Source organism: Pundamilia nyererei, unplaced genomic scaffold (genome assembly GCF_000239375.1).
Source record: "Pundamilia nyererei isolate P.nyererei 1_Seehausen unplaced genomic scaffold, PunNye1.0 scaffold00182, whole genome shotgun sequence".
NCBI classification, from domain to species: Eukaryota; Metazoa; Chordata; class Actinopteri; order Cichliformes; family Cichlidae; genus Pundamilia; species Pundamilia nyererei.
In genome coordinates, this window is record NW_005187583.1 from 165,793 (window position 1) to 186,669 (window position 20,877).

The following is a 20,877-nucleotide window of genomic DNA, read 5'->3' on the forward strand; positions in this document are numbered from 1 at the left end:
CAGCATCTGGCTAATCCACCACCTTTCATTGTTTATGCCGTTACAAAGAGAAAAAAAAAAAAGCGAATGCCCAGTATGCCTGATGGCCAGTCCAGCTATGGTCGTGCCATCAGTTAACCTAGTTGGCACGCGTGCCTAGGGTTGGCGACCCCTGGTATAGATGATTATAGATCCATACAGCCACAGACAAGGAAAAGAGGGCGAAACAAAGAGGCAAGCAACTACAACAAAATATGTTCATTTTTTTGGTTATTTGGTTGGTTTTCAGAGCTAAATCTCAGTAAAGGAAAGTTTTAATATTAATAGAGTCTGGAACCTTTAGAGAAACTGTGAGGTTTATTTGCAGTGGTTATTTTCTTTCTTTGCAGCCACCATCATGCAGGAAGCCTAAGCTGTATGCCAGAGGTAAACTACATGCTCAGCGACATAGTTTGCTTTTTAGAAACACATGCACATACAAAATGAAAGCATTATTTAGCTTTAACATAAGTGTGTATTTGGGTTAAATAAACAACCCATGCTCCCAGTAACTGTCACATAAAGGCTTGTGAAACAGGTTGTTCTGCTTGCTGCAGTATAGACTACTCCAGTCAGACTGCATTATTATGCCTGACTAAATGGTATAATGTCTGAACATCTTTGTTGTTGACTGTCTGAAGACGTTACGTGGCTCAAACTGGAAATGAGGTTATGTTCTTAAAAGGTGTCCATTAACTACACATGGATGTGAGGTAAAACTGAGTTTAAAGCCCTGCAATCCACACAAATCTACACACCCTGCACATCCAAAACAAAAACCTAACACGATCCAATGAAAGTGTCATCAAAGGCCAAAAAGAAAGCAAAACTTTGTTTAAATGATTGGATGTGCAGAAAACAGAGCTTACTGAAGAAAAAGATTTTTTTAATGTAATATAACTACACAAAATCAGAAATTCCCTGCATTCATAACATCCTCTTTCACATGTATACTTTCAGCTGGCTTCCTGCACATTTCTTGTCATGAGTCCCTCCCCCACCCACAAACTCCCCCATCGGTGGTGCACATTTCTTTGACTCAACACAGTTATGTAAAGAAGGAGCCTACTGTCACACAGAGCTATGGTACCAGGCAGGTTACCTGAGGTTGGGATGGTGATGCGGTGAAGCTGAATTTCTTGTTTGTTCTGTAATCAAGTTAAACAAAACGTGTCATTCAAATAACACAGGCTGATGTACAGTGCAATAAGATGGGAATTCAGGCAGGTACCACGTACTGTGTTTGATTTATTACATAACAGATAACACTCACTGCAGGGTGAAACTTTCAACACGGCTCACTCTGAGCTGGTAGTTTGTACCCTGACTGGACAGGGTAGACACGTCCACAAAGAAGTACTGGGTCTCCGAGGCGGCCCGGGTTGGAGGTTGGCACAGTGTCCTGCCCACATCGTAGTAAGGGTACTTCCTCTGATAGCTGATGAAAAAGGAACAAAGAAAAAAAGAAGAAAAAAAAAAGGAGGGGACAACAAAGATCAAGTTTCCCATAACCTCTCATACATTCATTCCTTCCTTCTTGTATATTCTCTAATATTATAAGAATGAAGCAAATCAGGTGGATTTTTTTGTTTGACAGTTACACAATCTGACAAGTTGAAACATGAACGTAATTTTTCCTTTAAAAGTGGTTGAATGCAAACCTCACAATGACATTAGCTCCCCATCTCTGCACTGGTGGTTCACAAAGGAGGAAGTGAGAGTCCAAAGTTCATTAGTGAGCTGCTAAAAACGTGGCCTGACCATGAGACCAACAAAGCAATGACTGACAGCGGGGTGATTCTGGTGTTGCAAAACCTTCCAGTGCAAGAGAGGAACACATCACAAATGGACTGTTGGCCAATGGCAAATAAACTCCAGAACTAGGAACCTTTTATCACGTTGCACACAATGAAGTAAGGTTACAGGAGCCGTTTGACTTGGAGACAATCCCAAGCACATTACAGGCAGTGGTTTTTGCCGTTTCCTCCGTACAAAACTTGTCAAATGACCGTCACACTTCTGAAAAGAATTACTGATTGCAGACTGAACTGCCTCGTCACCTTTCTCCACTACATCTGCTTTTACAGCTAAGCCCCGTGACCTGCAGTTATATTCGTTTACTGTCCAAGTAGCCCGACACTCCTTAAAAAGAACCTTGGAACACATGTTCAAATAAAATGTGCCTACGTGGCGTTTAGGAAGAGGACATCCTTATTAGCATTTGCTTACATGTAATCCATCTGTAATCACAAACAATAGTGTATGTTCACACACCTGATAAAGCTACCAGCACCAAAACAACAACAGGTTTTTAGGGTGAATGTTGATGTTTGGGGACTAAAAAAAAATTATTGAATGTCAATATACTGGCTGTTATTGTTTACTTTTAATACTACTTTATGTTATCTTTGTTCTATTGAAAACAGAAAAACTTAGGAAGATACCTCACACTATAATAATCAAAGTTGAGGAGACAGCTTGACCTCACACCATTATCTTCACAGCTGGGATGCTACATGTGGAAAGTGCAGCCTGAGCCTGAGATGACACCGTTCTTAAATTACGCCCAAGTACCTTTTTTCAGGACATCCTGAAATATGGTTATATCTGTGATAGGTCACTACATTAGTGAGGCCCAAGAAAAGCAATGCTGCGATGAGAAGCCGGGAAACATCTTGTATAATTATGTCATATTTAACCACACGCCCTAATGTAAGAAGTCCCAAATGATGTGCCAAGCCCTACTAATGCACCTCTAGGCAAGCCCAAATTTGAAATGTGATATTTTCTTTGGCAGCCCCACATCACTGCTGCAGTGTAAAAATGGCACAAAGAATTGTAACTGAATATATTCGAGCTCTAAGGGCTCTCATTTTCCAAACAGGGGCATTTTCTGAAAACCTCTGCCAAGTCTGCTCACATAGCTGATGGATGGTTGGCAGTTTGGAGCTTTACATAACAAAAGCCCTGAATGTCTGCAAAGAGGATAAGACATGCTGTGTACTTAAAGAAAGGAAAGTGGAAAAAAAAACAACAATTGTTAGTTGCATCTATCATGAAAGCTCCTGGGGTTACGGCTTCAACTGGACTAGGGCTGTCAACATGAACCTGCTGGGAAATGTTTGCCAATGAAAACCTGGTTCCACAAGCTACATACACTCATTTTATCTCATCTGGGGAAAAACACTGATTTAAGATGATTTGGTAGAAGGTTTTGGATAAGGTGAAGTAACTAATGTAGACATTATTAAGAAAAAAGAAAAGGAAACGTTTGCTGGGTCCAGAAAAAACACAGAAAAGCTGGCATGTCATACCACACATATTCTGTTTTGTATCTCATCTTTCCTCTATGTCACTTGCACATAAATGAATAGGACTTAAAAATTGCCATGGGCACAGTAAGTTTAACTACTGCTGGCTTTACTGTAGACTAGACAATTGACTCCACACCTCACTAAGCATAATGCATACTGGTGTTTCAATTTCAATTTCAACTCTGTAACACATAGATCTTTTAAAATGCTTTGACGTTAACTTAGAGGATTTAAGATAACAGTGAGTGGCCATCTCTGGTTACATACAAAGAAGGGAAGCTTAATATGCAATTAGACAAAAACGTGAAGTTAAAGGAGTTAAGGGATGGACCAAATTACAGACCACATCAGTTTTTATTTTAAATTACTTGATTTTTGTAAGAAAAAAACATTAACATTTATACATCACATACGTGTGATGTATAAATGTTATGTATGTAAACGGTGGGGGGTACTCACAGGCCTCTGAGAATGAGGGGGACTTGAAAAGACAGGACGCCTTGCTTCTGTCGCACTACAAACAAGATTGGGCTCTCCGACTTGTTGGATAACACGTCCACAGACACACGCACTCCCTCAGTCTGAAAGTCAAGAGAGGGAAAAGGAGAAAGGGCTGATAATAATCTTTAAGTGGTGAAAAAACAAACAGACAAGTCTGAGGAGGCGAACTCACCTTATTCCGAGAGATGGTGTGATTAAACGCGTAAATGGTCTGGTTTTCACTCGTAACCATGTCATTATAGTTGGCATCAAACTCCGCATCTTTCTGGATGATGTTTTTGATCTCCCCCACCTCAATGCCGCAAGCTAACCGAATCGCACATAACCAGAGCAGGGCAGCCAATCCTGGTCGGATCCAACGGGGAGCAGGTCCACAGCTGTTTTTATGTCGTGATTTCCAGGAGCTTCTTAACACCATTTTGCCTGACACCGTCTTCCTACAACTAGGAAACGATATCTTAAGTTACTCTAGGGTGGAGAGACAACGCTATAAAATAACTCCACCCCATTCAGCAACAATAACAAGGACAGCAGGCAGGCTAGCTCAACTATGCCCCTTCAGACAATAACAGCAGGTGCTAAATGAAAGCTAGTGACACAGTGAAGTGTTTACATTTGCTATAAACTTGCGCGTCGTCCTGTCGGCATCCGTAACGAAGTAGACGCTGTCAGTCATGCGCCCAGTGCCAAGTTTCAACACAACAAAACCAGCGACACTCAATTCTTCTATATGAAACCCTGAAATCTGACAGCTCGCTGACTCGCCGTGTTAGCATTAGCACCGCTGGTTAGGCAGCTTCATGTTTTCATGTCGGACTTCGGTTCTGTCGTCAAAAACAAAAGCCTTCCTGTAAAACTGCGAACGGCTGTCACTATCGGGTTTCGTAGGACCGCTGCATTGTGCAAGAAATTTTGGTCCAGCGGGGGGAAGAGATTCAGTGTGAAAATCTGTGCCGTTAGCGCCCACCCTCCCTGCACGCTTAGACAGTAAACAAACCGACGCACGACGTAATGACGACACTTCCTGGACCCTCAGCAGTCAAATATCTGGGTCTGCATGTTTGCTGTATGTGGGGTTGGCCTTATGTGTGAGTTTCCTATATAGTGACTTGAAACCAGGCATAACGACAACAACAACAACAACGATAATAATAATAATACAAAACTGGTAAAGTATTAAACAGGTCAGTTTGAAAGAAGCTGGAATACATCAGGAAAATACTAAATCACGAGGTATGAACTACACTCCCTTATTTTTTCATGTAATATGTTTTTATTACAGCTAATCTTGATGAAGAGGACATTTCAAGGTATTTCAGTGGTTAGTGTCCCAAGGACTTGGATCTATTTTATGTATATACCAAGGCAAAAATGTGTTACTATGTATGCATATGTTGGATCATAGGATCCTCACGCAAACCAAGCTGTTGGATTCAAATTTTACTCCTTTCCTTGACTTCCATTGTCTTCTGCAGCCAGCAGTCTGTCTAAATAACAGAATGCACACCAAAAAAACTGTTGTGTGTAGGCGAAGATGAATAGAACCAGCACATATAAAACTTTTAGTCACACATTATTTTGCTGATAAATTACATTATTGTTGATCAATCAATATATAAGGAATTAGAATCACCATGAACATATACACGATATACACGTCAACAAATGAATAATTATAATACATTATTATCCAAAAACAACAACAGTACTAATAAAAGTAAGAATACCGTCATGTTACATGATCATTGTGAAACATGTCATTACACATTAGGACATTTACGTTTGGAGCTATAAATATAGTTGAAAATGCGGCCTGTGCACTGTTAAGCTACTTAAGTAGCTTTTAGTTATAGTTTAAGTAAAACTACAAAATACTGTTCCCCAGGCACTTATACAACTCATGGTCATTGGTGCACTGGAGGATAGGAGAAGAAGTGGGGTAGACAGGTCGCCAGTCTATCACAGGGCTGACACAAAAAAGCAATCATTCACACCTCATTTACGCCTACGGTCAATTTAAAATCAACACTTGGGGAGGAGGGGAGGAAGCTGGGCATTGTGACTGCACACAGAAATGCCCCAGCCAGTCAGCGGCTGTGAACTCAGGATAGTGCTAACAACTGCACCACCACACCACCCACATATTCATTAATTCACTCCTCAAGAAACCAGCAAGTGCTCTTTTTGTTACCCAGAGCACTCCCTGGCGCCTTTAACATGCGCCACTTCCTACATTAAAATACAAGTCAGCTGCACATTACAAAACTTTCCTTTAGAAATGCATTACACACGATCATTTAGAAATGCACATGACGAAACTTATTTACAATGAGTTATCTAATTCCAAACAACAAGTCTGCTTTCTCTCTGCGGTCTGGGAGCCACAGGGCACCTTCCTGTTTTGGACCAGCCTGGATGCAGGAACTCTTTTCCACCATGAAGGGGTGCTGTCTACAGTCTGGTGAGAGAGCCTATGGACCAGAGAATAAAATTAACTGCATCGAGCTTTGAAATGTTTCCTTTCGTTTTACTTAGATTATCCTTATGTTAAATTACCTCTATGAGTGGATTCAGGTAATGCATCTTTCTATAAATGGTGTGAGTGACCCCGCTTATTTATCTTTTTATTCTTTCGCATACATACATTTAGTTTTGCATAATTATTATTATGTCACTGTGCAGGTATCACTGCGCGCTTGTGGTGGGGATATAGTGATTATGTTTTCGTATGAGTGCAGGCCAGTCACCACGGAAGTACAGCTAATCGCTGATTTAATGATTCTGTGTTCATTAAGAGATCTTATCAAAGCCTCCTCAGAAGGTCAGGGCCATTTATCAGCATTATAAAGACACCTGCATCTCTGGGGGAAGTTAAAGGTTTGCTTGTTTTTTTGTTGTTTAAGTACACGTTTTTAGTAATTTATCGAAGACAAAAACAAAAAAACAAAAACAAAAAAACCCCAGCCAAAATAGCTAATACAGTGCCTGTGGACGACCGCCATAATGGCTGTAATTTTTCTATTTGGGATCTCTTCATGGCATTCAGCTGTTAGAAACTGTAGTCATATTTTTGTGAAACATACTCATATCAGATGTATATTTGTATTGCAGTGGAATAACAAAGCGACCGTTGTTCTCGTCCGCCATTGTAAGGGTAAAGCGGCGTACACCTTTAAACACTTTAAAAACCGTCTGCTCATACAGAACGCAGCACTTTGCAAGGAATCACTGAATCATGGGAACCGGAGTGATAATGCGCACTTCTTTGTCACCAGGGCAACCACAATACGTTTCTCTGGATGAAGTCATTTGTTACGCCGCTCGTTACTATGGTTACAACCTAGAGAGGGCGCTGCGGAAGAGCTTTCTACGTAAAATGACGCAGGGCGGGGGCGTGCCCGCGATGCGCGCTGCGCACGGCTGCTTGTTGTTCCCGCAGAGAGGCGAGAAGATGGCGGCCGTGTCAAGCGGAGGTGCTGCTGGGTCCGCAGCGGCCGGGATTACGCACTCTGCCCGACCGACCCACGCAGGCATGGGCTCCCAGAACCGAGCCCAGCCATCCTCCGGGATCAGCCACTCCGGTCGTACCAGCACAGCCACTGGGTGCATCACAAATCCTGGCCACACTTCGGTCCCCAGGCCACCCCCAGCCCGAGTGGGCCACTACGAAATCGAGCGGACCATCGGGAAGGGAAATTTCGCGGTTGTTAAACTGGCCACACACATCATTACTAAAGCAAAGGTAAGACAATTAATGTCCGAGTATCAGAGGTGAACAATTATAAGTTGTCATTGATTTATTCTGAGCCTTTTCGGCTGCTTTAGTAGAATGACGGTGGGGCCTTCAGGCTCGGGAGACAGCAGCGGCCAGCCCGCTATGGTGACACCGCTGCTCGGTGTAGCGGAGGTCCGCTCGACACGGGACACCACCGTTAGCTACTGGATCCAGATTTATTTATCACAACGTAAATAATAGCTCGCATCTATCCACTTGTAGTGCTTTTTCTGAAAGCTTAAAAGGCCCGAGGTTAATGTGTAGCAAAGCGCAAAGGACAGAGAGAAGGGTATCGACGAAGATAAAAAAGACGAGAGTCGATTTTCTAGTAGCTAGCTTAGCTTGATGGCTAATTACCCGGTTAGTACAACTTAGATACCCCTGAGAAAGATGCCAGTCCGTCAAGGATGAAAGAAAAGTTTGGGCAATTGTTTTTGTTAAGTTAACCGTGAACTTCCAAACTTGATAGGTTTGTGTTTGGCCCAAGATTTAATATCCCTCTTAGGAATTCCCCAATAAAGTACCATCGAAACTTTGTCACACTATATTATAGGAAAGCTAAAGACTGTGGGCTTTAAAATAAACTTAACTGTTTAAAGAATTGGGTGAACAAGCTACTTAACATGTACCGTTTCGCGTAAAGATACGTTCGTACACCTTAACCAGTTTGTTGGAACATTTTCAGCTGTACATATCAGATTTTGTAGTACTAGATATCAGGTTTAATAGCTAGATGACAGCGCGTTGAGTCCTCGTGGACAGGAAAATATTGACATTGGCCAAAAAAATGAAAGTGTTTTCAGAATGGTCACCATACAGTTTTAAGTGGAACATAAACGCGTTTGCATGGTGTGGGCGACAGTTTGAAATATACTGAACGATTGGCATAGTTAATGGCAGATGCTACTGTCAGAAAATTAATGAAACACAAAATCATCCTTCATGAGTAGATGCCTTTCAGCCTTACACTGAAGTTGGCCGCAACTCAGTGCTTTAAAAAAATCTTATTGTTTGCGACACGTTTGGGGGCATTACAAAGAAAAGGCAGCACTCACAAATTCTGAGTATTGTTTTGAAGTTTTGCTGACCTATCGCGTGCGGTGCCTGAGTTTTTGTAAGGCTTTATTTGTCTTTGAGCAGTCTGTTGCCACTGGGTTATCAGCTGTGTTGGTAATGTAACCTTAAAAAGTGCCAAACAAATCAGAAGGCCTTTGCTGGCATATTTGACAACAGATGCGTCATTGAGGTCTCTTCTAATACTAACTGTGATTTGCAGCAGATTAGTATAGCAGCGTTAAAAATCCTTCCTTAGGTTATCGGGAGTATTGGGATCAGTAGTGATCGATGTGCAGGTGAACACTCAGGGCTTCGATTACTGAAAGCGGTGCCTGCAATATATGATGAAGAGCCTTTTATTGAGATGATATAAATAGAGGTATGTCAAAGCTGCCAAGTGTGTAGCTTTACCTTGGTGTTTTTGTTGACATACACACAGACGAGTAGACACGGGGCATTTGGATGCTTTGCGTCACATAGAGACTGAACCCTCCATTTAGTTTCATGACAAAATACACAAGGGCCGGTGAGCCGTGGAGATGTTTTTAATCCTGGGGATGTTGCTCGAAAGACTACCTGTGTGTGTGTTTGACTATGATATGTAGAGGCCAGAATTTATGGGAGATGTTGTTAGTTTCCTCCAATAACAATACAATGTCTATTGTTTTCACTTGTATTGATGTGTGTCTGTCTGAGCCTGAGAGATGACAATCACTGAGAGAATGAAATAAGCCCTGTTTTCTGTCTGTTGATGGTTGGTCGCAGTAACCTCATAATTTCCACCAACAATCGCAGGGGTTTCAGCGTCCCCACTTGGCTTACGGATATCAGAAGAGTAGCAGCGTGCTTTAACGTGCCCGTAGTTATCATGAATATGGATATGGTAATCAGCCATCAGATGAAATGCGCACGGGTAGCTTTGTTTCATGGCCCAGGTTCTATAACGATCTGAAGAGAAATGCTGACTAGTCATAAACAGCCTAACAACTCCCCCCGTTCTCAGATGGAGCTGCGTGATATCCTGCAGTGCAGTCACACAGAAGAGGACCTGGATATTTATACTCTGTGGCTCACAAGCACAGAAAGGGATGGTCCCTTTTCGAAGCCTCATTTCCCCCTCTGATGTTTTATAAAATCTGAGCAATTCGATGGGCAATTAGTTCAGAGTTTAATTTCCCAATAGCACTTCAACTTGGGTTTTTGCCGTGCACATTTGTGGAAATCTGGGGCTTTTGGCTTACATGCTTAGTAAAACGGAGGCAGTCACACAGCACAGACCTTGAGAAGCAAACAATTGGTGTGGTGCACCTTGATGTCGTAATAGTGAAAGTTCATTTCACCCAGACAAGATCAGTTTGTGAGGTGGAAGTCAAAACAAGAGAGTTGTTACACTCACGCAGTTTGTGTCACATGTTGCTGCTAGCATTGTGGATAAATGTTGGCTTTACTGCTCAGGGTATCCACAAACATCCTTGCTAGCCGTGGCTCATTAATAAAACCTATTAGTCCTCTCTGATACTGTGACACTGTAAACTACCCATTGTAGACTAAATCTGTTACTCATAGTTCTGTGAATTTTGGGGACTAGGTAAACTGTGACCCATCATTGAGTTTTGCTTTTATTTTTAAATTCTTTTCAACTATAGCAACAATAAGAGCCATTTGATTTGCCCTTATTTACAAAAAATATCCAATGTGCCTTCATCTAATAGAAATAATAATGAATATGTAAACATTTAAACTAGCAAGCAGGATATACTCATGTAGTTAGGTATAATAGGCATTAACTAATGCCTAATTAAAGTGTATTAAGATTTAACTAATTAAAACAATTCTTTGGTCAGTCATTTTATAAAATATAATTAACACTGTACTTGTTTGATTGCTTGGCCTTGAACATTGCTCCTCAAACTTTTCTCAAGCAACGCATGACTCGATAATCGAATAATGTAAAAGCTAATTCATCAATTATTTGAAAGCTTTTACCTCAAATAAATATGAGAAATTTTATTTGAAATGCTACATCTGTTCATTTAATCTTGGTCACTGTTTTCCCACGGACATTTCGGAGAGTGTCGGGCGAATTAAGTTTTAGTGTTTTCGGACTTTATACTGTCTCATATGTAGCACATAGTAGATTTAGTCCACATTAGATGTGCTCTTGCTACAGCGCTGTTTGGTTTAGGTGAGGTTGGTGCCTGATTGGAGCATACATAGGACAGGACCGGGGACACCCACAGGCTTGCTGCGGATACACCTGGTAGCTACCGATGTGTTCTCACTTAGGTTTGATAAGACACAGGAGCTAGCAAGTAGAGCAGGGCGATATGGCCAAAAATATTTATCACGATATATATTTGAAAATTTGCGATAACGATATAACTGACGATATAATTGATACGAGACAAAATACAACTCCACAACATTACTAGCGCAAAAAGACAACCTTCCATTTATTTTCACTTAAACAAGAAGCTGGTTTTTATGTACATTAAAGCTTTATAAAAATGTAACAGTGCAAATGCAAATTCCTTGCTGAAAGTTTAACCAAAAGGCATTTCCAGTAGAAATGGGCTGACATATCCTGAGCATAACCATGTATAATATCCACTGAAGTTAAAAAGAGGTGCTTTGCAACATTAAACTGCAGTGTGCAGTACGTATTTTTTGGACCATAAGGTGCACGGGATTATAAGGCACATTAAGCGAAACAAAGCAGTCAGATAAATCAAACTTTATTAAACTCATTCTTCTTGCTTCCTCCACGTCTGTACCATTGATTCATTAATGTTGAATTCTCTGGCAGCTGCTCTATTCCCATGTTGTTGCAGTACATTAATGACTAACCTTGTATTGTGGATGGATTATCTCAGTTGTTCTCCTGACTGAAGTTTGGTCCGTTTACAGCATCCTGCCATGCGATTGCATTTGTCTCTAACCATGAGGAACCTTCACGTTAACTTTTATAAGTGGAAAAGTGTTAGTGTTCGTCCTCCAGCTTCACTGTTTATGTTATGCTAACATAGCTGTGTCGCTAGCGATCACGTAGCACATCATTATATACCAGCTAGCCTAACTTCAGTAACCCTACAAACGTCACTGCTGTTTAGTTTCCTGTCTTCATTTATGTTGGAAGTGATAGCAGAGCTGTACGTTTGAATTTTTTCAGAAATCTCTCAGTCAGAACATGCTATATCATGCTTAGGAAACTAGCGAGCTAACTTCCGCTAGCTTCCTGCTAACTTCTAACTCCGTTAAATGTAATAACTTTTGTTTTCATGGATGCCTGGAAGTTAAACTTCATAGTTACACCTGGTAAAGCAGCAATGCTGATCGTTTTATTAAAGATGAAAGAATTTAGACAGTTTTTAACTCTCAGTGATGCTGCAGTGTTCGTTTGACCTGAAGCATACGGAGTTTAGGACCCAGATTACTCCCAGATTTAAGAGCATCTTAGTCCGACAAATACGACAATAACGACGACCGCTTGCATGTTCTGCAAAAAATTGTGCTTTGTCGTGTATCTGACGGACAAACACCAAACCAGTTCCACATCACGGAAGTTGCACCATTTTTACAAACCAATTCTGGTTCATCTGTTTCACTCAACAATCGGCCATGTGCGTATGAAAACAAAGGCACTGCGCATGCGCGTTTTACTCATATTCTATTGCGATATTTCATTTTCCTATCGTTGCCTAACATTATACTGGTATTACCGTGAACGGTATAATATGGCCCAGCCCTACTAGCAAGTCAAAGAGAGTTTTAGGTTAGACTTTCTGATCTTGTTTATTCTGATACTAAAACAACATTTAATAAGCAGTTAATACGCGTTTATTCTCAAATGAAAGAATGAAGATCCAAACCAGAAGGGGGTCTAACTTTGATATTGGGTCCACATCAAGAGTTTACAACTGGCATATCAAATGATATGAGATAATGCCGTGTTACAGTAAACACAGTACAGGAAACAGCCGGAGCACTGCAGGTTGAGCTGATTTGAAAAGACATTTCCAGTTGCAGAGCTTACAAAGTACTGCAGTGTTGATTCTGTTTTAACAACCCCACACTGTAGGTGATTTAGGTGACGGTGACTGATGTTTTTAAGCTTTTGTTCTCCAATAGAATCCATCCCTATCTCTGCACGGCCATCTTTGTGATGCACTGTTGTCATTATCAGTCGCTCCACACCTAAAGGAGTCACCTTAATGTCATTTGTTCAATTATTTATATTTCTGAAGAATCACTTATTCAGATTCCTCCAAAATTACCACCAGCTTTCCTTCCCATGTTAGCAATACACACTCACTGAAACGCAAAGTGTTTTGAAAGAGCACTTGCTGAGATGTAAAGAATACATAGACACGCACACTCGTTTTAAAGTGTGATCTAAAAAAGTAGTAAGATCACAACTTTAAATTGCTATCTATTAGAGCAGGGCGATATGACCAAAAATATTTATCACGATATACATTTGAAAATTTGCGATAACGATATAAGTGACGATATAATTGACACGAGACAAGATACTTTACAACTCCACAACTTTATTAGTGCAAAAAAAAAAATAAATCAACGTATTTTCACTTAAACAAGCAGCTGTTTTTTATGTGCATTAAAGTTATATAAAAAGTTAACATTGTAAATGCAAATTCCTTGCTGACAGTTTAACCAAAAGGCATTTCCAGTGGAAATTGGCCGACATATCCTCAGCATAACCATGTATAATATTCACAAAACTTAAAAAGAGGTTATACACACACACAATACCGTAATACTATGCTGAAGCACAGTACGTATCACTCCGCGAGGCTCCTGCCTACGGGATTTGTAGCTTAGCAAAGTTGTACTAAAACATTTGACTGTTTTTCGAGCGTCGTGTACGACATAAAATCGTTTCGAGGTCAGTAAACACAACCAGAATTCATACGTAAGGCACACGGGATTATAAGGGGCACTGTCGATTTTCAGAAAAATCGAATGATTGATTTTAAGTGTGCTGTATTTTCCAAAAAACAAGGTAATAACGACGGCCCGCTAGCATGCGCCACCAAAATAGTGCTTTGTTGTGTATCTGACGGACGAAAGCTAAACCAGTTCCACATCACGGAAGTTGCAGCATTTTTACAAACCAATTCTGGTTCATCCGTTTCATTCAACGATCTGCTTTCGCCTTTCTCATTCTCTGTCGCCGGCACCCTTTTTCTGCCATGTGCGTATGAAAACAAAGGCACTGCGCATGCGCGTTTTACCCATATTCTATCGCAATATTTCATTTTCCTATCGTTGCCCAACATTATACCGGTATTACCGTGAACGGTATGAAATGGCCCCGCCCTACTTTCTATGTCAAACTGACAAACTAAAACAAATATGTTTAATTTGTAGATATTTGTAAACAAAATGTCATGTCATTAAAATCTTGAATACATTTTATAAAAAAGATTCCAAAGAGCAATTTAGGATTTATATAGACACGATGAAAAACAAATGCATATGTTGCTTGTATATCATAGAGATGGACAATTTTCCTGTTAGCTTAGGACATAAGGGTGCAGGCTTTGAGGTGGTCACCTTGTGTTTACAGTGCAGACCGCTTTAACAGGTGGCAAATTTGCACATCCTTTTTGCATATCCTTTTAACAGTGCCCGTCAGATGTTTTATGGAATTGACTGTTTATGCACATTTAATTAATTAGAATCAGTGAAATGTTTCATCTTTGCTACTACAGTGTCTTTGGTCCTTGCTGGTTTCTAGGTAAGAGGTCATCGCTAATAATTTATTGATGTGCGACCCAAGGACATATGATGAACTCGGAGTGCAGAATGCAGCACCAAATAGTGTCAGTTTTATCTGCATGACAAACCTTTATTTATTTGAATTGTAAACATGGTTATTGCAAATCACCGATCACAACAAAAACCTCCAGTCTTAGTCTGTGTGATGCTTTAACAGGCAGGTTGCTGGTTAAATTTGATTTGAATGTTATATGCGTGTGTGTAGTATCATGATGAAGGAGGTGTGATCAGTGGTCTTGTTTGATCTGGTTAAAAATAAAGTCGAGTTGGGCTTTTTCTGCAGCGGGTTGAGTTGTAGGCACAGGAAGCCGGCAGTTAAAAATCACAACTCTGTGCCGTCATCATCCAAAGTGCTGCTTGTTGTCAGCGGCGACTGTGTGTTGCCAAGGCTCCTAGTTGGAGAAAGGTCGCTTCATTGAAGTCTTAACTGGTTTCCAGGTTTCAGTCGTGATGATGGTGGTTCCAGACCCCAACCACCAATTTTGAATGCGAGTGATTTACCATTGGCTATGGTCTTTGTCTGCCATGAACAAAGTGCGCTTCTATTATCAGACGGACTGGGTCCTTGGTTTCTTTGTCATTGAAATAACTGCAAAGTGTCATGATAGGTACACGGTGCTGTGTGGCACACCCTGACCTGTGTGTTTCTTAGGGAAGCAGGCCTTTCCCCATGTCCTTCTGTCCTTTTTCCTGTGTTGTCCCCCTTTTCCTCCCCTGTGCTCTTGGTAAGAAACAAGCAAGAGGAAGGGGGCCGACAGGATGGCAAGCGTTAGGTAACAGGCCTAATGTACTGTGTAACAATTTCACTCACTCCCTCAGTACACTCACACACAGCTCTCAAAGATACAGCAATCCTTCTCGCTTTCTCACAGACACACATACACATGCCCGAATGTGATTTCATTTGGGTGAGTAATACGACAAAGGCTACGTTTCTGCCTGACTTATTTTCCTGCCCTGTAGTTGTCTTCTCCCGCGTCTCAGTGAATCTGCAGCTTCAAAAGAGGAAGAACACGCACCAGAATGTGTGTGACTGTGCGGCGCATGTTTGAGGGCACTCGAGGCTTCGTCAATACGATCACATTGTGTTCCTGTCGAATTATAAAATCAGCTACGGCTCTGCCTCAGAGTGCATGCAAAGTCCCTGTTCTGTAGCCTCTTACCTGTATGATGGATAAAGCTCTCACACACAGAGCTTGTAGTTGGCACTGGTCCTAGTAGAAGAAAGGCTACTGCATTTAGTTGTACTGGTTTCTATATCAGTGGAACCATCAGCTCAACATCAGGCATTATCAGGAGAAATGTGTGTTGTTTCTCCAAGGACAAGTCTAATGGTTGTGTGCAGACAAACCCAAGGAGAAATTTTGCTTCATGTTACATGTGTGAATACAGTTTATGGAGTGTTTTTGGAGCAAAGGGAGAACTACTAACTTCCAGTTACTGGTTGCACTTTGGAAATGGGTGAACGACTCAGTAACATACTTTCAGAACTTAGCAGGAAGTAAATGGTAAATGGCCTGTATTTGTATAGCGCTTTACTAGTCCCTAAGGACCCCAAAGCGCTTTACACATCCAGTCATCCACCCATTCACGCACACATTCACACACTGGTGATGGCAAGCTACATTGTAGCCACCTGGGGTGCACTGACAGAGGCGAAGCTGCCAGACACTGGCGCCAATGGGCCCTCTAACCACCACAAGTAGGCAACGGGTGAAGTGTCTTGCCCAAGGACACAACGACCGAGTCTGTCAGAGCCGGGGCTCGAACCGGCAACCTTCTGATTACAAGGCGACCTCCCAACTCTTGAGCCACGATCGCCCAGTGATTACTCCTTTACTCCCTTTTTTGCTTTGATGGTCACAGATTTGCATAGGTTTGTGTCTTTGCATAGATGGTCTAAGTAAATGCCAGGAGGCAGCTTCTAGAGCTGAAAAATAAAGCCGATGCAAAAATGCCAAAAACTTGAGTTCCCCAGGTGTTGCTTGAAGTCAGCTCCAAAGGTCTGTCACTGTAGACTCCAGTCTTATAATGCCCAAGTTTACATCATTAAAAAGCATATGCACAGTTACTATTCAACACCAAAAATTACTATTGGATTAGATGCTCATTTGCAGTGGTTTAGATGCCATCAGTGCCATCTTTGCCTCTTCCACTTGAGACACAAGTTCACACAGTAGCATTACACACAGACCCACTCCTCACTAGCAGCTGAACTAAGTGAAGTTCACAACACTTTTATAGAATATATGAGATGTCAATAAGGCTCTCATTTCACCAGCATCGAAGCATTTAACAGCTATCAGAATCTGCTTTACTGGCCAAGTATGTGTCCAAATACAGGAAATTGGGCTCTGTTTTGTTTTCTTGTTCTCAATATAAACAGACAGTAAAGACAGTAACATGTTTAGCGTATTTATATGTGCAGTGCTGCAGAGAGCAATGATGTTAAATAAAGGATGGATAACTGGTTACTATATTTGCAGTAAATACATGGGAAGTTCACAGTATGTTCAACATGCACAATGGTGTACACATGCTAAAGTTAGCTTTTCACTATCAATCACCCACACTAACTGTCTGTTAAGTTATCATTAAGGTAGCAGCTAGTGGGTTTAGGTCGTAAAAAAACACCCAGTAACGTTAGTTTTGGGAGCTATGCAGCAAACATTATTAATCCCACCCTTGTGAAAAGTTAATAGCATAATTTAACAGGACAGTACAATTACTTGCATGTAATTGGTGTTACATTTCTTCCAGTAATTAGCAGTGTTCTGTGCCTTGGCCAGCATATGTGTCTTTGCATGGCACCTGTTCAGTTTTTGACTGCAGTCTTAGTATGTATGATGCTGTAACAAGCAGGTTGCTGGTTAAATTTGATTTGAATGTTATATAGATGTGTCTGTATGTTTGTAGCATCCTGATGAAGGACGTGTTGTCTCCACTTTTAATGCTAAAGAAAGATTGTTGTTGAGGCTTCAAAATGTGGAGTCCAAAGCCACCGGGGATGGCATGGTCGTTACCTCCATCTTTTGTGCTGTCTATGGTAATCAGGCACATTGAAAACTGCGTTTAGCTGAGCATGCCACAAAAGACTTGCTGCTCTGGACTATTCAAGTCTACTGTGTAGGTGTTGCAAGTAGCAGTTATAGTCATAGAATGCTGCTGCAAAACTATGACGGGTCAAATTAAATTGGATATTAATTTAATAATAATATTTTTTAAGACATTAAAAAAAAGAAGCTGATAGTGGCCACTTACTCTGAACATTGCCAATCCCCAAGCTGATCGTTCATTCGAACAGGCCTAATGCAGACTGATGCTGTTTCAGGTGGCGTCTCCTTGTAAAGTATGCATTAATTCCAATTTCTACTTCTGATATAAAAATGTCATTAATAAAAATCGAATAAAATAGTTATTAAGCTTCGGAGGAGTGGTTCTTGTGATGTCTGTGTTCATCAAAGCTCAGTGGTGAATGCTACTCACGATGAGGTATTTCTATCCCACAGAGTTTAGTCACCATAAAATGCCTGCTTTGCTATTTAAGAAGGGGAAAAAGCTGCCAAATTGGCAGATGAATGTGATGTCCAGTTTTTTTTCTCTGCGCTGTAGCATGTCCCCTTTCTTGTACTTTCAGCTCAACACACTCAGCTGAGTCATTTCGACACATTTACTCATACAAGTGCACAACACACCAGTAAAACACCTCTGAAAGGCATTGTGCTGCTGACTCATTGTGCCTGTAACATCACTGTGCGTGCTCATGCCTAGCACAGCCAGAGCAACGCCATTTGTGCTGACCTGACGTGACCTCATGGTGCGTGATGTCTTTGTGACATAAGCATGCAAGACTCAGACTCAGTTTTATAGTGTTTATATTTGAAAATATGAGATTTAACAGCAAACATTGGATGGCAGGTTATCAGTTGAGCTGGGGTTTTTGTGTGCATGTGAGTTAAAACGCCTTCACATGCTGATGTGGGTTAAGCCTGAGCATTATTCCCTCTGTGGGTGTCGTAATCTGTGTCTGCTGTCGATGAAGGTTAACCTCATACAGTTTAACACCACACCATTTTGTGTGTGTGTGTGTGTGTGTGTGTGTGTGTGAGAACACAGATGAGCACACAAGATGCACTTTCCCAGGCTTCCCACTGTAGACATTACACCATAAACCAAGTTCTGCTTTTTAGAATCATAGTTGAGTCATGCATGGATGTTTTCAAGTTCAAGTCCTAAAGGATCCTGAAAGCTACGCGAACAGGCATCACAGAGCATAGCTCGTCATTCATGTTATCTGTAGGTTCTCTATAGATATGTTGTCAGGTATTTCCCTGCACTCTCTGTTTTGTTTTTTTTAACAGAAGATGATGCCAAAAACATGCTTGAGGGTAATTTAAAAATGGTGTCATCAAACAGTTTTTCCAGTAGAGATGCTCTGACTGGCTTGCTTGTAAACCCCTCAGCGCTGTCCAGACACATTCGTGTTAGCTTAATTGGCGATTCTGAATAGTTTGTGGTTGTCTTGTTGATAAAGTGCTTGAAGTGTGGAGAATAAGAACAGTATGAATGTATGGTTAAATGTGGCGTGTAGTCTAAAGTGCTTTGCGTGGTCAGCAAGACTGTTTCAATTTACTGTAGCAGAATACACTTCTTGACTGAGCAGACGTCGGTGTGGAAGTCAAGCAGTCTTGAGACTAGCACATTAGCACCAGAGAGAACAATGGAGAACCGAAGCCGAATGCCACCTACACCTCAGCCGCACCAAGCCGAAAACTGACGAGGGCGAGAGACCGCCTGAGATCCGCAGACAAAGGCATTTACAGGCAACCATTAATAGAAGGTTAATAAAAGCTTCCACAGTTTCACCCGCGGAAACCTTTTACGACTTTTACTTCCTCGAAGATAGACCTTGTTGACCAAAGGCATGCGAGGTTAGTGTTTCTGTCGATTGCACTGTTTGTTTCAATTCAATATAGATGCATTGATTGTGTTTATGGTCGCTCATGTCAGTTAATGCCGGGATAAAAAATTGGCTGCAGGAATCCAGTGTTATTTAAAATCCAGGATAACTTCAGACAATTTTAGTCTCTTCAGAGTTGTTCTGATGGGTTGCACACTTGGAAAATGTTGCGAAGTGATGCCCAGTTCCTCTCACCTCAACACAGCTGTCCAGTCCCAGTGTAAAGTGAGTTTAAAATGCCATATTGATCGTTTTTGGCCGCTTACAGATAATGCCCATCTGTGATGCACACTATCTAGTGTGATCAGGGCATGAATCCAGCCTAAATGCAGTTATCTTCAGTGTCTTGGGCAAAAATGTTGACTTGATGGTATTTTCAAGAATCACAGTGAGGGTGTTTTCCGTAACTTGGAAAAAGCTGATTTATGGTTTTCTGTGTACACAGTTTCTTAGAAATGAGCAGCATGACAGAGATCGTGGCCCATAGTAGATGTACAGTAATACACAAGATAAGACAGTGTAATGTTTTTCCATAAATAGTGCATTGCTGAAAATGAAGGCATTTTTACTGTAACTGCTAACCAATGACGATGAGATTTCCCCGCCACACAACAGCAACCACAAACACGTGTGCATGAGGGCAGGCATGTTTCACAGCAAAGATGGAGTACAAGAAATGCGCTGTGGTCTTTAAATTGTTGTTGCAGCAGTGTTTACTTCAGTCCTTCTTGTGTCTGTGTTGGTGTCCACTGTGTTTATGCAGGGAGACATTTAAGAGTCACTGTGTCATTAACTTGCGTATAAGCTCCTAACAAGCTCCCAATAATCTCAGTCCTGCTGTCCTCTATACGGTAGCCGAGTCGTTGTTGTACAACTGAAACCGCCAATAAAGGAGAGTGATAAGATTTGGATGTACTTTACATCTTAGCTTATTACTGAGTTTCTTATAACGGAATGATGATGTTTAACCTTTCCTGAGCTGCATGTTACAAGTTCATTTAACAGTGGACGCAGTGAAATAACTAAAATGAAATAAAATCAAAAGCTTAGTTTTTTGTATCTACATGAGCACCAACTTTTATTTACTGTTGTTATTAGTTGGGAACAGTTACTTTGAAACGCACATCCTAAAATATTTGGGTATAGAAAGTACTCTTCCTCCAGCTCTGAGTCATGAATGGTGCTTTACACTAAATACTAAAGGAGCCATTTCTTGAACACTTCGTGGTTACTGTTGTGTTCTCCGAAACTTGTCTGTGTCTGTGTGTAGTAACGGGTCCAGACTCCTCTTCTGGGCATCAGCTGCTCGGACATGGTGCTGTGTTGAGGTCACTGTCTTGTGATCAGAAGGGCTATATGACACTTCGTCTCATTGCAGCTGGCCTCCCAGGAGAGTGTCTGTGTGCGTGTGTGTGCGTGTGTGTGTGTGTGTGTGTGTGTGTGTGTGTGTG

At 41.3% G+C, this 20,877-nt stretch overlaps 2 protein-coding genes across 4 annotated transcripts in view; one reads left to right on the plus strand and one right to left on the minus strand.

Moving 5' to 3' along the window:
• Positions 1-4,848, minus strand: part of sidt2 (SID1 transmembrane family, member 2) — a 17,608-nt gene extending 12,760 nt beyond the window's left edge. The window contains exons 1-5 of the mRNA XM_013914272.1: positions 4,447-4,848; positions 4,006-4,276; positions 3,792-3,913; positions 1,292-1,456; positions 1,121-1,166 (exon numbers count right to left, since the gene is read on the minus strand). Coding sequence (XP_013769726.1) covers positions 1,121-1,166; positions 1,292-1,456; positions 3,792-3,913; positions 4,006-4,251 — 579 coding nt within the window. The 5' untranslated portion in view covers positions 4,252-4,276; positions 4,447-4,848. The remainder of the gene's footprint in view (positions 1-1,120; positions 1,167-1,291; positions 1,457-3,791; positions 3,914-4,005; positions 4,277-4,446) is intronic.
• A 2,327-nt stretch (positions 4,849-7,175) lies between these two features.
• Positions 7,176-20,877, plus strand: part of sik3 (SIK family kinase 3) — a 36,002-nt gene continuing 22,300 nt past the window's right edge. For all 3 annotated transcript variants that reach the window (XM_005746721.2, XM_005746722.2, XM_005746723.2), the window contains exon 1: positions 7,176-7,575. In XM_005746721.2, coding sequence (XP_005746778.1) covers positions 7,210-7,575 — 366 coding nt within the window. In that variant the 5' untranslated portion in view covers positions 7,176-7,209. The remainder of the gene's footprint in view (positions 7,576-20,877) is intronic.